General features: G+C 38.7%; 1 protein-coding gene across 3 annotated transcripts in view; it reads left to right on the top strand.

Moving 5' to 3' along the window:
* LOC311281022 (zinc finger MYM-type protein 4) overlaps positions 1-6,753 on the top strand; it is a 39,317-nt gene extending 32,564 nt beyond the window's left edge. For all 3 annotated transcript variants that reach the window (XM_084393649.1, XM_084393650.1, XM_084393651.1), the window contains 6 exons: positions 2,428-2,572; positions 2,743-2,894; positions 2,997-3,111; positions 4,214-4,462; positions 4,579-4,702; positions 6,204-6,753. In XM_084393649.1, coding sequence (XP_084249775.1) covers positions 2,428-2,572; positions 2,743-2,894; positions 2,997-3,111; positions 4,214-4,462; positions 4,579-4,702; positions 6,204-6,414 — 996 coding nt within the window. In that variant the 3' untranslated portion in view covers positions 6,415-6,753. The remainder of the gene's footprint in view (positions 1-2,427; positions 2,573-2,742; positions 2,895-2,996; positions 3,112-4,213; positions 4,463-4,578; positions 4,703-6,203) is intronic.
* Positions 6,754-13,859: the final 7,106 nt, after the last annotated feature.

Raw genomic sequence — 13,859 nt, 5'->3', positions numbered from 1 at the left:
ATCTTTAAAAGATTGCGATCTCGATTCAAACACCCACCCGTCGTTCCAGTCTATTAAAACTTTGACAAAATCACACAAGAACATTCAAATCTGCACTGTCACTGACCCAGAGAAAGCAAATGTCATGTATAGGTGTAAAAACAGGTTCACCAACAGTCTTTTCAAATACGCAATATCCTTATTTCTGTGTTACAAATATTCAAGTACTGAGATAAAAGTTTATAGTTCGGATATGAACACTGATGTCTACGGAAGCAATCAAAATAGAGCAAACCGTAGTTTCAACTAACGATTATATCAGTTGCATTGTTACACCAGTAGGTGGCTGAAAGTGACTTAAAAATATGTATTTGTCATTGAATAATTAATTCAAGAGATTCATTCAAAAACGCTGATTCATCCAGTAATGAAACAGGTAAAGTCAGAACCTCTGGTAAATTACATCTTATTTTGTTTAGTTGTCTGTTGAGAATCATGATCTCGCAGTTTATGCAGAATCGTGGAGCTCTAGAAAAACTGAACTGAATGGCTTGATATATCAAATCTATCCCAAATTTTAAGATTTTTATGAACTTCAGGAGAAGTTTGGAAAGGTAATTATTTTTTTTTATTTTTTTTTAAATTTGGAAAATCTAGCTGGAAATTTAGAGCATGCAGTAAATTAAAAGTGAAAATAAAGTGTAAGTGGCACTAGAGAAGAAATCAGATGGAGACTTTAAAATTGCCACCAGAAATGTTCAGGAATATTGTTCTAACTGGAAATAAAATAAAAAGGGTGCACTGAGAAGTGTGAAGCCGTCAGATGGCAGTTAGGAAGGTTCGTAATATCCCTCCGGAGGAAACCTGGCATATAGGATGGAGTAGCTCGTTTAAAGTGTGAAGCTGATACGCTTCAGGAACTTTGTACATAACGCAACAAAGCCAAATACAATGAGACTGAATGCAGGCCAGATGGGGACCGAAGATGCTGAAAGAGGAGGAGATGATGATGATGGAGGAGTGGTTGCCATGGAGCTTGCTGCAGTTGAAGAAAGTCGCCATAAAAGGAGATGAATGTGTCGGCATCTGTCAAAATGGTTGTTACACATTCTGAAGTGTCTGTGCCTGCTTTACAAGAATCGGATGTTATTCTTTATTTCTGTCATGCAAACTCTGGCATTTATTTCAGTATTATCCTTCTTGAGGCATCATCTTTATTTGTCTTCATTCATTCATTGTCTAAAATAAATTTGATCTGTAATTGTTTATTTACATATTTAGTAACAATTCAGTATAAGCCTTCATTTATATTATCATCATTATTTATATTGTTATTTATGTGATCATTTTTTGTTGCTTCTGATGGGGAAATCATCAGAATAAGTTATTTGGATTCTTTTTATCTTGGTTGAATAAAAGAGAAAGTGAATCAACAATAATTGGGGAGGGGTCTTGTATCACCCTGAAGTGGTTTATTTTTTGATAATGACTGGCTTTACTGTACATTTATCATGATTATTACACAACTACTTACCAATAAAGTAAATACATGGAGATGAAATACTGATTTGAGAGTCTGTTTTTTTTCTTAATACTGAAACACTATTAATAAAATAGTTAGAATTTATTATCTGCAATGCAAGTTACTTTTTCTATGGACTAGTCCGATATTGGAGCTGCTTGATTCTGGATAAATTAAGAATTATGATTTTTTTTCTTCCTTAAATAGAGATCATAATTCTGAATAAACAACTAAAAATTATTTTTTTTTAAAAAAAATGTTAATTGCTGCAGTCTATTAAAAGAATATTTAATTTGAATTATAAAAAAAAAAAACGGTTTAATGAATGATTCAATGACTCAAACTCAAATTGTTTCATTACTGGATGAATCAGTGTTTTTGACCAAATCTTTTGAATGCTTCAATGACAAATAAATGTTTTTGTCACTTGTCGCCACCTACTGGTGTAACAGTGGAAGAGGTTTAGTAGAGAGAGACGAATCCTTGTCATTTAGGAATAAGATTGCGAGGTTGTTTGAATCGAGATTGCGATCTTTTAACGATTAATCGCGCCGCGCTATCAGGTTTTATCTTCAATTTAATGTCTTTCACTATTTTAAAGGGATAGTATTATTTAGTATTGCTTAGATATTCTTATAGTATTTGTTAATATTTTTTAATTAGCTTTCATTTTAATTTAATGAAATTTTTGCATTTTTTTAATCACTTTTTTAAAATATTATCAATTAGCTTCATTTTAGCACCATTTGAGCATTTAAACACATTTTATTTCAGTTAGTATTCTAAAGAGCTGTTTAACAACATATTTTCAGATATCGCGTGCACTCCACTGGTTTTATTGGGCTTGATCTTTTGTAAGTTTCCTTTCATAATGTCCTGTTTCTTTGTTGTGTTGTTATAAAACTAGCGTTTTGTGTCTCATTCAGGGACGTAAGCGATCTGGAACGGATACAGCAGGCAGTGTTTGGCTTAGTACTTCCTGCGCGAAGCTTAACCAAATGTACGGAGTCGAAGCTTGGGCCAGCTGGGTGAAAATGAAAACAGGACAAAGTGAACAGGAGCAGGAGTCCGGTAAGTTCACACATATGGGTCAGAACATGGAGTCGTTCCCTCTCCGTCTGCCTCACGACTCACGCAGCTTGTGTCATTAGTAAAGGTCATTGTCACAGTTGGTGCGTGACATTGCACTGACCCACCATGTGTTTTAGCAACTTTTTCTTCCCCCACTGTGTCTTATTCAGAGGGCCCCGTGACTGTGAAGGTGGATTTGTTGCAGTGCACTCCTGCAGATCTCAGTTTGGGTCTGTGTCGTTTCATCAAGGAGGTCCGCAGGCCGAACGGCAAGGCGTATGAACCCGACAGCATCTACTACCTGTGCCTGGGCATTCAGCAGGTTGGAGAATAAATTAAATCATTTGCCTTTAAATTCAGCACCTTTGCTTAAATCAGATACATTATATATTTTTAACATACTCTGTCTTCACTCAATTCTTAGTGCCTGCTTGAAAATGAGCGTCTTGAGAACATCTTCACGGATTCACTCTATAGTCAGTTCATCACTGACATCACCACACTGCTGAAGGACTGGGGGAATACATTGCCGCCTGGAGGTACATCTCTTTTTTCCAAAACGACCTTGTTCTGTCACCTGCTGCAAAAATAATCATCAATTTGTTTTTGTTTTGTCATAGATACTATATATATATTTATATACATGGCCTGTTCACATAACCAAAGCATATCACCCAACAAATCTAGACTAACTACTGACACCATATCAATAGCTCCACATCTAACTGAAATGCCAGTTCTGGACATATTATAAAAAATGTATTGATATTAGATGTTTACAGCATTAATAAGCATAAAATAAGCATTTGATCATTTGTATGGAAGTCTAACCGTTTACTTGTAAAGCTGATTAGCTTAATACTTTGAAATGTCGTGTGTTATTTTTATACTCCATATAAAAAGTCAAGCATTTTGGTAATTGTATTTTCATACATGCAGTTTGACATCATTTTAATTGAGAGAATACATTAATATATTTTAAATACATCTGAAATTGGTAAAAAATAAATTAACCTGAAATCCTTTAAGGTGATGAAACAAAAACGTTCACACTTTCGAAAGTTTGAGGTCAGTAAGATTTTTTTTTTTTATTAATATTATTTTCCAGCAAGGATGTATTTAATTAATTAAAAGTGACAGTTAAGACATGTATAATGATACAAAGACTTTTTATTTCAAATAAATTATGTTTTTTAAACTTAAAAGTATTCTGAGAAAAATAAAATAAAATCATGGTCAAAAGTATGAAGCAGCCCAACTGTTTTGAACATTAATAATATTCAGAAATGTTTCTTGAGCAGCAAATCAGCATATTAGAATAATTCCTGAAGGATCATGTGACACTGAAGACTGGAGTAATGATGCTGAACCAACACAGGAATACATTATTTTAAAATATATTAATATAGCAAATGGTTATTTTAAATTGTAAAAAATATATTATCTGTATTACTGTTTTTACTGTATATAAAAAAAAAAAAGCAGCCTTGGTGAGCAGAAGAGACTTCTTTCAAAAACATAAAAAGACAATACTAGACCTGAACTTGTTGTGTCACCAGGAGAGTTTTGTTCTCTGGTACAACATTTAAAATCCCCTTGTGTTGTGAATAGGCTTTTAAGATGATCATGATGTTTCCACAGGATATATACACTCGCGGGTTGAGGAGGAGTACCTTTGGGAATGCAAGCAGTTGGGCGCTCTATCTCCTATTGTTCTGCTCAACACGCTGCTGTTTTTTGGAGCCAAGCTGCTCAACCTCAAAACGATTGAAGAGCATCGACGCCTTGCATTCGCCAATGTCACCCACTCCTCGAAGACCACCAAAAATGGCACAACCTCCTATCTTCGGTTCAGACTGCCTAGCAAGGAAGAGGAAAAGGAAAAGAAATGTAAGGGCTGTGCTGAAGATGCAATGACCGCAATGTGTTTGAATCTTTACAGAGCTCCTAGTCATGTGAGCGTGCATCTGTGCTCATAATATTTCTTGTGTTTATTGAACATCCAGCACCGGCTGTTAAGAGGAGGAAAGAGGAAGAGATAGTGGAAGAGGAGTTTTTGGAGATGCCTGAGAACGTGGAGAACCCCTTACGCTGTCCTGTCAGACTCTACGAGTTCTATCTCTCGAAATGGTGAGTGTTATTTTAAAGGTTAAAATGGTGAGTGGTGTTTTATAATTTATTCACCAAGTCGTTCCAACCCATTGAACACAAAAGTTGTGTCGTTAAACACAAAAGAAGATATTTTGATATATGGGTAACCAAACAGTTGGACCCCATTGACTTACTACTTACCAAATACTATGGAAGTCAATGGGGCCCAACTGTTTGGTTACCTACCCATATTCTTCAAAATGTCTTCTTTTGTATTCAGCAGAAGAAAGAAATTCATACAGGTTTGGAACAACTTGAGGGTGAGTAAATGATGACAGAATTTTCATTTTTGGGTGAAATATCACTTAAAAATAGTTAATTGAAATAAAATAAAACATAGATATTATATGAAAAACTTAAACTTGAAAAACTTGAAGTACTAAAATTACTACAACTTAAACTTAATTTTTTTAAGCAGATAGAAATATAAAAAAGCATATAAAATGAACTAAAATTAAAATGTAAATTGAAATAAAAATATCACAATAAAAGCTAATTCAAAATATTATAACTGTATAAAAAAAAAAAAACTGCTGCTGAAGCTTTAAAATGACATATGCTGAATATGGCTCAGGTTGGACTCCATGACATCTGGTTACAAGAAATCAAGGCGTTTAGCACTAAATTCGCATGCATTTTAATCTCATAAATGTTTTGTATGGCATGAGAAGGAATATAATAGCAAATAATTATGACTTTTAATAATAAAATGAACTACTTATAATGCTTTTTTCCATTTTTTGTTGCATGGAAAAGCTCATTTTGTGTTTCACAGAATGAAAATGACACGCATTTGACATTTTTGAGTGAACTATAATTTGTTATATTACTCTCTACAATCTTGAGACTGAATTTTGAATTACAATTCTGCAGATTCTCAGACTGATCTCATGAAATGGCGTATGTATGACACGCCAATTCGTATTTCCATTTTTGGCGTGCTATCAACACGCATAATCGCTTTTCAGCGTGTTTATCAACGCCGTTGACTTAACGTTACATTACTCTCTATATAAATATATATGACTTACCCCAACCCCGTCCCTAAACCTACCCGTCACTGGGGTTAATACCATTTATGAGTCTTCCCCTACCATCCTAGTAAAAAAATATCGCTCCCCAGATGTAGATTTACATTTTGCTTCGTTTCGCTCGGACATTTAACGGCGTAGACATACACGCGGAATCACTCGGACATTTAACGGCGTAGACATACACGCGGAAGATGACGGCGTGGACATACACGCGGATAGCTCAAAATGCGTATAGATAACACGCCACTTGACTTGAAAGTGGCGTGTATGTTTACGCAAAGTCATGATGTCATGTTGAGATTCTTGAATGAAGCAGCTTGAGTTCTGCACACAAAATGAGCCTCATTCAAATTGCTCTTGCTTGAAGGAGAAGACTTGCACTCTTTTTCTGGTGCTTTTATTAAAGAGAGATCCTTTGTAATGGTCATTCTATTTTATATCCACAGCTCAAACTCCGTGAAGCAGCGTCCAGATCTTTTCTACCTGCAGCCCGAGGCGTCCTGCCACCCCAGCAGCCCCGTGTGGTACTCAGCCCAGGCATTGGATAGCACCATGATGGAGAGCATGCTCACACGAATCCTAGCTATACGGGACATTCATCTGGACTCTAAGCATCAGCAAAAGTACCTGGACTCGTCAGATGAAGAGAGCTCTTAATTAGAACCTACAAACTTTGAGAACTTGCTTTGAAAAAGAACTAAAAAAACCCATCATGATGACCAACATTTAATGACATCTACGTATTACTTTTATTCAGACGGGAATGGGATGAAAACAGAAATGAAATTGTGCACAAGCTCAACAGACATTCCTTAAGTCATCTGTTCTATCATGAATGTTATAGACCTTTAAAATGAAATTTGGAGGGAATTGTTTGGTTTTTAGTCACAGTAGATATCGTTTCTCAGTATTTAGTATTATTTAGTGAAAGTTTTTTAAGTTTAAACATTCATCATGTCATTGTTGGTAACCTTTGAAAATATATGAATTCTCAGATGAATGGCTGGCTTACTTCTGGTAAGATTTGTAAGGTTTCCGTTGATCTTAACATGTTTTCTGGACAATTGCTACTTTGTACACTTATTGACATGTAAAGGAACATTCACTCTGAAAATGTTCACAACCAGAAGTCATTTGTTTTCATTGAGATTTGGTGAATTGAGCAACTCTTGGCGATGCTACAGATTTATGGGAACACTCCGATACGTGACAGTTAAGCTATAAATCTCATTCTGAGGGCATTTTAATGGACAAAAATGTATATATTCCCATGTGTGCAAGATGCAAAAAAAAGACCATTTTGAATGTGTCTATCTGCTGAAAATTAATTTTCTCTAGACCACAGACATGCTGGTACAGACGGCCTTGAAGCTACTAGATGTACCAAAAGCTCCAATTCTGATCTCGGTTGGTCTTTAAGAAATAGATATTTTAGATGTCTCGCTTCTAGAAAAGATGTTAAATCAACAATAATGAGTGTGACGCATTCATGGAGTCAAAAGTGTCGTGTCTCAGTCAATAGAGGGCAGTCCTGCTTTGTTAGTTCAAGTGACAGGACCTTGACATGGCAAAAATGGGAATCAAATAAGCAATGTTTAGCCACATGATTATGCTGATATTTGCACAGATAGATGCAGCGCCAGCCTACGATGTAAAGCCAATTGTCATTCGCTACCATGGTAACAGAGACAAGAGCTGTTGCATGTGCTTCGCACTGGATTCTGAATGTGCTGCTGCTTTTGAAATCGTGCAACACACGAAAAGCACTTATATACATGCATCAGCCTTCAGTAATGGAATTATTGTTGACCAGAACGTCCCACATAAGGACCTTTAATTTAACCTGCACTGACTTTAAGCATTTAAGGCTAATGTAAGGGGAACAATATATAAGTGATGCATCTGAACTACATTCAGTTGTAAAAGGGCAAGTTCTGTTTCTCTGATCACTACCAATTGTTCGTACATGTACAATTGGGTATGACGGACAGAAAGATGCATCTCAGGGACAGATCACGTTTATATTGCCTGTTCAAAAAGAGTGTGTGGGCGTGCTCCGGGCAGATGAGGTGTGATTCAAGAGGGTTCGAGAATGAGAGGAGAGTGTGTGGGAGAGAGAAGTACAACAAAGACAGACAATCTGGCAGTGTATGACTGAATTGCCATTTGAAATATCCAAAAACAATGTCAAACTTTGCTTTTTTAAAACCCATGCTATTGATGTAATGTGCTAAATGTTTAAAACCCATGCTATTGGTGTAATGTGCTAAATGTTTCATTTAGATGAGGTTTTACTGGCAAATGCAGAATAGGTCTGATGAAAATCTAAGCCATCTTATTAGAGGTCAGACCAAATTGAGATAAAAGTGTCTGAAAGGAAATGAAATGAGCGAGGCAAAAAAAAGTCCTAAGCTCTTGATAAGTGCTAAAGCCCTGAAGCTGCCTCAAAACTCAGGGGAGGGAGCTGAGAGAGTGATAGTGAGGCAGCAAGAGAGAGGAGGGAGAGAAAGAGAGAGAGAGAGAAAGAGCTGCCGTTGGTGTTGATATAAGAGGCTATTTATCAAACCAACTGTGTTTCTGTGTGACGAAGGACAAGACTCTGAGAGCTGCAAGATAATGCTGGAATACAGACTGGATTCCTGGACACTTTTAACACCTGGACCACCGGCGCACAAGGAACTTGGATTGTCCATCTGTCATCCTGCAATGCTATGATTGCCAGTTACGTCAGTGATTAACAACATGAAGAGAGGCAATGCAAAGAGACCACGGAGAAGTGTTATGTCACATTTTAATGAGGAAAAGAAGTGAGTTTTTGCTCTAATACTGCATTTTTGAAGTGTAAAGATGCTGCCTCAGGAGATTGGGAGCTCTAAATTTGGAACAGAACTGCTTATATCTGACTAAACCAAGGGGATAGACAGACATACAGCTTTTTTGTCAGTTTATAAGTGAAAAGCTACTCTTTACGTGGATATGTAAAGCGTATTGTCTCACAAAGTTGCTTCCTTCCCACTTTGTCACTGTCAAGCTATACATTTAAGGGAAGAATGCTTTATTTTTTATTTCCAGTGGAGGTACTGAAGCCATTTCTTGACTAACCACTTACCATCACCTGAAGACTAGTAAGTTTTTATTTTCAGTTTTTTTACCATCACCTGAAGACTAGTAAGTTTTTATTGTCATTTTTTAACTAAATGAAAAATGTCTGTCTCCAATCATTTCTAAGAAGACTTGGTACACATGCTCTGGCAGCATCATACAATAGACTTCTGGAGGATTGTATTGGAGGTTGTGTAAAAAGCCATCATCAAGAAGTGACACAATGGGGAAGCCATTAAGTCGTCCAGGCTGCTTACGGCAGAGCCCTTGTTGTTCAAAAAAAGTTGATGACAGAGAGGGCTACAATGAAGATGGGTACATACCTCAACGCTCCATTTATGACACAATGTGCATCAATGAACAGATCGACCACGGTTCGGCACACAGCACTCTGGGTTCGAGAAGGGGCCGAGAAACTGACTTCTCCAGTAATGGTTCCCTGGGAGCAGGTGGAGACATGTTTGACACAAGGTCTTCTGTGCTAATCAGCAGTGGCAAAAAACTGGACGAGAGGTTCATATTTGATTCTCTGAAATTAGCAAATGATGAACTAAGCAAGTCACCAAGAGGGTTTGTGAGGTCGGCATCCCCCAGCGTATCCTGCAGTTCGGCTCCAAGCGGATCCATGAACAAGCGACATCATCACCAGGAAAGTGGCAAGAAGGACAACCTCTGCCGTCACTCCTGGAAGGTTCTGTCTCCACCAAAGTTCCCAGAAACCTTTGAACTCTCCCCAGGGGAAAAGACCTACTTAAACCCAGGAGTTGCCTTCTTTCCAAACAGCATCGCCTCCCCACAAATTTCACCCTTCTCTGGATCCCCTTTCTCCACTGGTACGCATACACCTTCTGTGTTCTTCTCTCCCTCCCCCTTGCCCTATCAGCAGTTCAACAGGCAATCTTTACCTATCCAACCGTCTTCACCAAGACCACCTCTGTCAGAGTTATCAGTCAGTGCCCTAATGTGTGGCCAAGAAGACCAAGACAAACTAGAGATTGGCCAAGGCATGAGGGATGATGGGTGCATGGCAAAAGATCATCTGTTTCTGACTTTTAAACCCCAGAACATTGAACCTGAAAGAGAACCGCTGCCGGCCACCCCAGAACCTGAAACTGACACAACACCCCTTCTGCGCTCCCAAACATCAAAAAGACCTGCCATCTCCCCCACTCCAATGGAGTCCACCTGGCCCCGGCGACTGATTGGAAGGAGAAGGACTGTAAGACAAGGTGGTGCAGTTCACAACCTCCCAATTCTTCCCCCACTACCCTCTCTGCTATTGCGGAGTGTCTCCGATAAAAAGACCATTCCCCGTCTTTCACCGTTCCCCGAGCACCAGGGAAATGTGGATGGACATCTTGACAAGTCTACATTAACAAGAGATTTGAAGGATTGCTCACTTCAAGAATGGAAGATCTTGCGAGAACAAGAGGAGCGTAAAGCTGAAGCATCCAAAAATGAGAGTGTGATTATTGAGGAAGCTTTAGAAGAAGAGAGAAAAATGGTGCTCATACAGGAGAGTGCTGAGCCAGGCATTGAAAATACCCTTCCAGAATGTGTGGAAGAAAACTGGGAGGCTGTGTTGGAGATGGTTAATTCACTTTGGGATGAGACCTGGAATGAAGATTTGCAAAATGTTGGCTCTCTAAGGCGCTGGCCTCTTTTACATCCTCCATCGGGGTTTGGTGGCTCACAAGCTCCATCTGGGACAAGCTCAGAACTGGGTGCTGAAGATATGTTGGAGATTGAGAAAATGAACCGAGAGGTTGTGGAAAGCCAGGATGATGACGAACCAATATTTCAGTACAATTTGCAAACATGTCAAGGTAAAAGTAATGTTATTGTTATTCAGCCAGGGGGCCATAAACTTGTTCATGCAAAGATCCCAACCAGTTTAGATCTTGCCACCATTGACGCCCAAATGGGTAACAAATACGACCACAGTGAATCGCCAGATTCCCACTTGACTCTAGACTCGGATTCAAGTGGTGTCTACATGTCAAATCCCAGCCAAACGAGTAGAGAGGACATCACTTCTGATAATGACAGACCTATGTCAGATCTGGGAAGTATTACTTCGCTTATTCAAGAGGAAGAGGGTAAGGACAATGTCCGAATTACTGGGGCATACTCTTCAATTCCAAAAGCAAATAAATTGGCAACTTTCAGCAAAAAAGATCCCTCTGGGCTGAGAGCTAATAGCGTAGAGCTAGGAAGGCAAGCATTTTGTAAAGAGATTACAAACAAAGCTACAGAAATACAAGCACGCTTGAAACCTGTTGGCAAAGGATCTCTAACCCAAGAGATTCATAACACTGTGAACACATCGACTGATTTACCTTTACCACTTTCCCCTTCCAAACATGAGGCTAAAGAAACTTTATTAGTCAAGAGCGACACTGATCCATTTGTTGCCACAGATAGTTTTGTCTACCTGGCAGTATCAGTGCTGCCCCCACCCCAGGAAAGCGTGACCAAACCTGCACTGGAGGAGCCATTGCCTCCTACTTCCTTTGCCAAACCTTGCCCTTACCCTGATGAATGTGACTTCCTCTCGACAGATAGTTTTGTTTACCTGGCTGCTCCTGACTGCCACCTGCTGGTGACAGAGGGACATTCAGTATATGGTGACTCAAAAGATTCTGAATCAGAGGACAGCGGTTCTAGGGCAGACTTTGTTATAGCCTCTGCGGTAGGAGGAGATAGCGATTGGGACTCAGACCTGACTGATTCTGAACCCGAGCCAAACTCTTCCAAGCCTGCGTGGGACTACTGGGAGGAGCTAGAGCAGGGGGTGCTGCAGGAGCTATTCAGCGATGGCCAATCAGATGCAGACAAACTGCTCTATGGCAACCAAGCTCAGCAGATTTCCTGCCAGCGTGGGGAGTTGGCTGCTATTGTTGTACAGGAGCTGGAAGAGGTGTCCTCACAGTACACACAGGGGGCAGAGGCACACACTGAGGTGAATTCTGTATCCTAACTCTCATTACTGCACTGGCAAACCTATTGTATTAGAGCCCATTTAATAATTCTAATGCTAAACATCATAAACAGGTATTTTCATTTTTGTTTTCCTCTATTTCTCATTATTTAAAAATGTATATATTATTTCAAAGTTGTGACGCCAACATCTACCAGTATTCACAATAAAATGTGGATGTGTTCTTGATAGCAATTTTGTTGAAGCACAGTTTAAGTCTCTCTTTTAAGCTGCATTTCTGTTTTAAAGTTTGTGTCATGGTGGACAGCTTTATGGGTTTATTGAGTTGTTATTGATTTCAATGTTATGTTGACCAGTAAGTATTTGTTATCTGATAGGTTTGGCTATTAATAGGTGATCGTGGATGCAATGTGACTATCAGAGATCAAGCATAAGAGCTTCAAATCTATTGCAGACTAATGTTACATCAATAATAGATACATTATATGCTGTGTGCTCTGTATAACAATAATTAATGTTATATGTTACCGGGATCATTAAAAAAAAAACTGACTGTGAAAGTCCTGAAGGGCAAATAGGCTGATGTAGACATTTTGACCTTGTCAATGAAGGAGCACAGTTTATAGCACAAATAATGCTTAATATGCAGTAAAATGTGTGTACTTAGCTCAGTTTATAAAGTTTAAATTCAGCAGGGAGAGTTGTTCCACTTTTTAACACATTGCAAAGGAAATGCATTCTGCCTGGGTTGTCAATAAATGAAATGTGAAGGGTCTAAGTCTTCATTTCTTCACTTAATTTCTTTTCATTCTTAGCTGTTTACTTAGCATGCTGTTGTTGGATAGCCTTCTATCCCCCCCAACCCCCCCAGCATTCTTTCCATTGCACCGGCCATCTGTCTCATGGCCTATATATATATGATTTCTCATGTGAATTATTTGGGATGAGAGTGAAGAAGCCTGAAATTCTGGTGGTTTTGTAGAGGCCAAAGGGGCTATTTTTAGTTAAATTAATTAGTTCAGTGTGAATGAGGCCAAACTGAATGCATTGTGTGCCAAGATAATACATAAGTGGGTCGTGTGCATTAGATTTTGCTGCCGCCCATCGTTGTTCCTCAGTAACCTACATTATGCTTGTTTTGTTCCATCTGTTATGCATACAATGCATCAACAGTGTCACTGTTGTATCTGGGTCCAACCTGAATCTTTTGGCTTTGACCGAATATCCTGTAGCCAGACATGACATGCATTCCCATCACTGTGATGTCTCTATTATAGGTCTCATGAAAGACATGAAATGGTTTTAAGATCTTTTAGCAAGGTCAGGCAAAATCATAATTTATGAACAGTCTCCCGTTATCTCTTTCAGGTCAGGTCAGAGTTAGGCAGAATGTGGAATAACATGGTTTCAAACTACTCATACTACTCTGGTGGCAGTTGGGGCCTAATCGTTAGCGAGTCCGACTGGTAGCCCAAAAGTTGCTCGTTCGATTTCAGTACCGACTGAGGTGCCCTTGAGCAAGGCACCAAACCCATAATCGCTCCCTGGGCGCCACAGCGTAATGGCTGCCCACTGCTCCTGGTGTGTATCACGGTTTGCAGAGTGTTCACTAACTTTGATGGGTTAAATGCAGAGGACAAATTCCGAGTATGGGTTGGCCTTCACATGTCACTTTCACTTACTCTTAATCTTACTATTTCTGCCTGTATATTTATATGATTGGATACAGGAAAGGGGAAATCAACAGTTACACAACAACAAAATGGGCAAGAACAGAAAAGTTGGTGTAAGCTGCTTGTAAACTTGTATAAGCTGCTTCATGTTGTTTGAATCCATTTAGAAGATTTGAGGGTAAACTGAAGCATTCTCGGAAATAAAGTGTACTTTCACCATGGTCAATGGACCACATTTTATATTGTTTATATGATATATATAATAAAATGTATTTACTTCAACTCAAAGGCTTGGGGTCGGTAATATTTATAATGTTTTTTTTTGGTGAGCATAAGAAGTCTCTTTATTTTATTAAAAATATAGTAAAAAAGATATTGTGAAATAT

The sequence above is a fragment of the Rutilus rutilus genome, assembly GCF_951802725.1.
Source record: "Rutilus rutilus genome assembly, chromosome: 21".
In the NCBI taxonomy this organism is placed as follows: domain Eukaryota; kingdom Metazoa; phylum Chordata; class Actinopteri; order Cypriniformes; family Leuciscidae; genus Rutilus; species Rutilus rutilus.
This window is presented reverse-complemented; position numbering and strand designations above follow the sequence as displayed.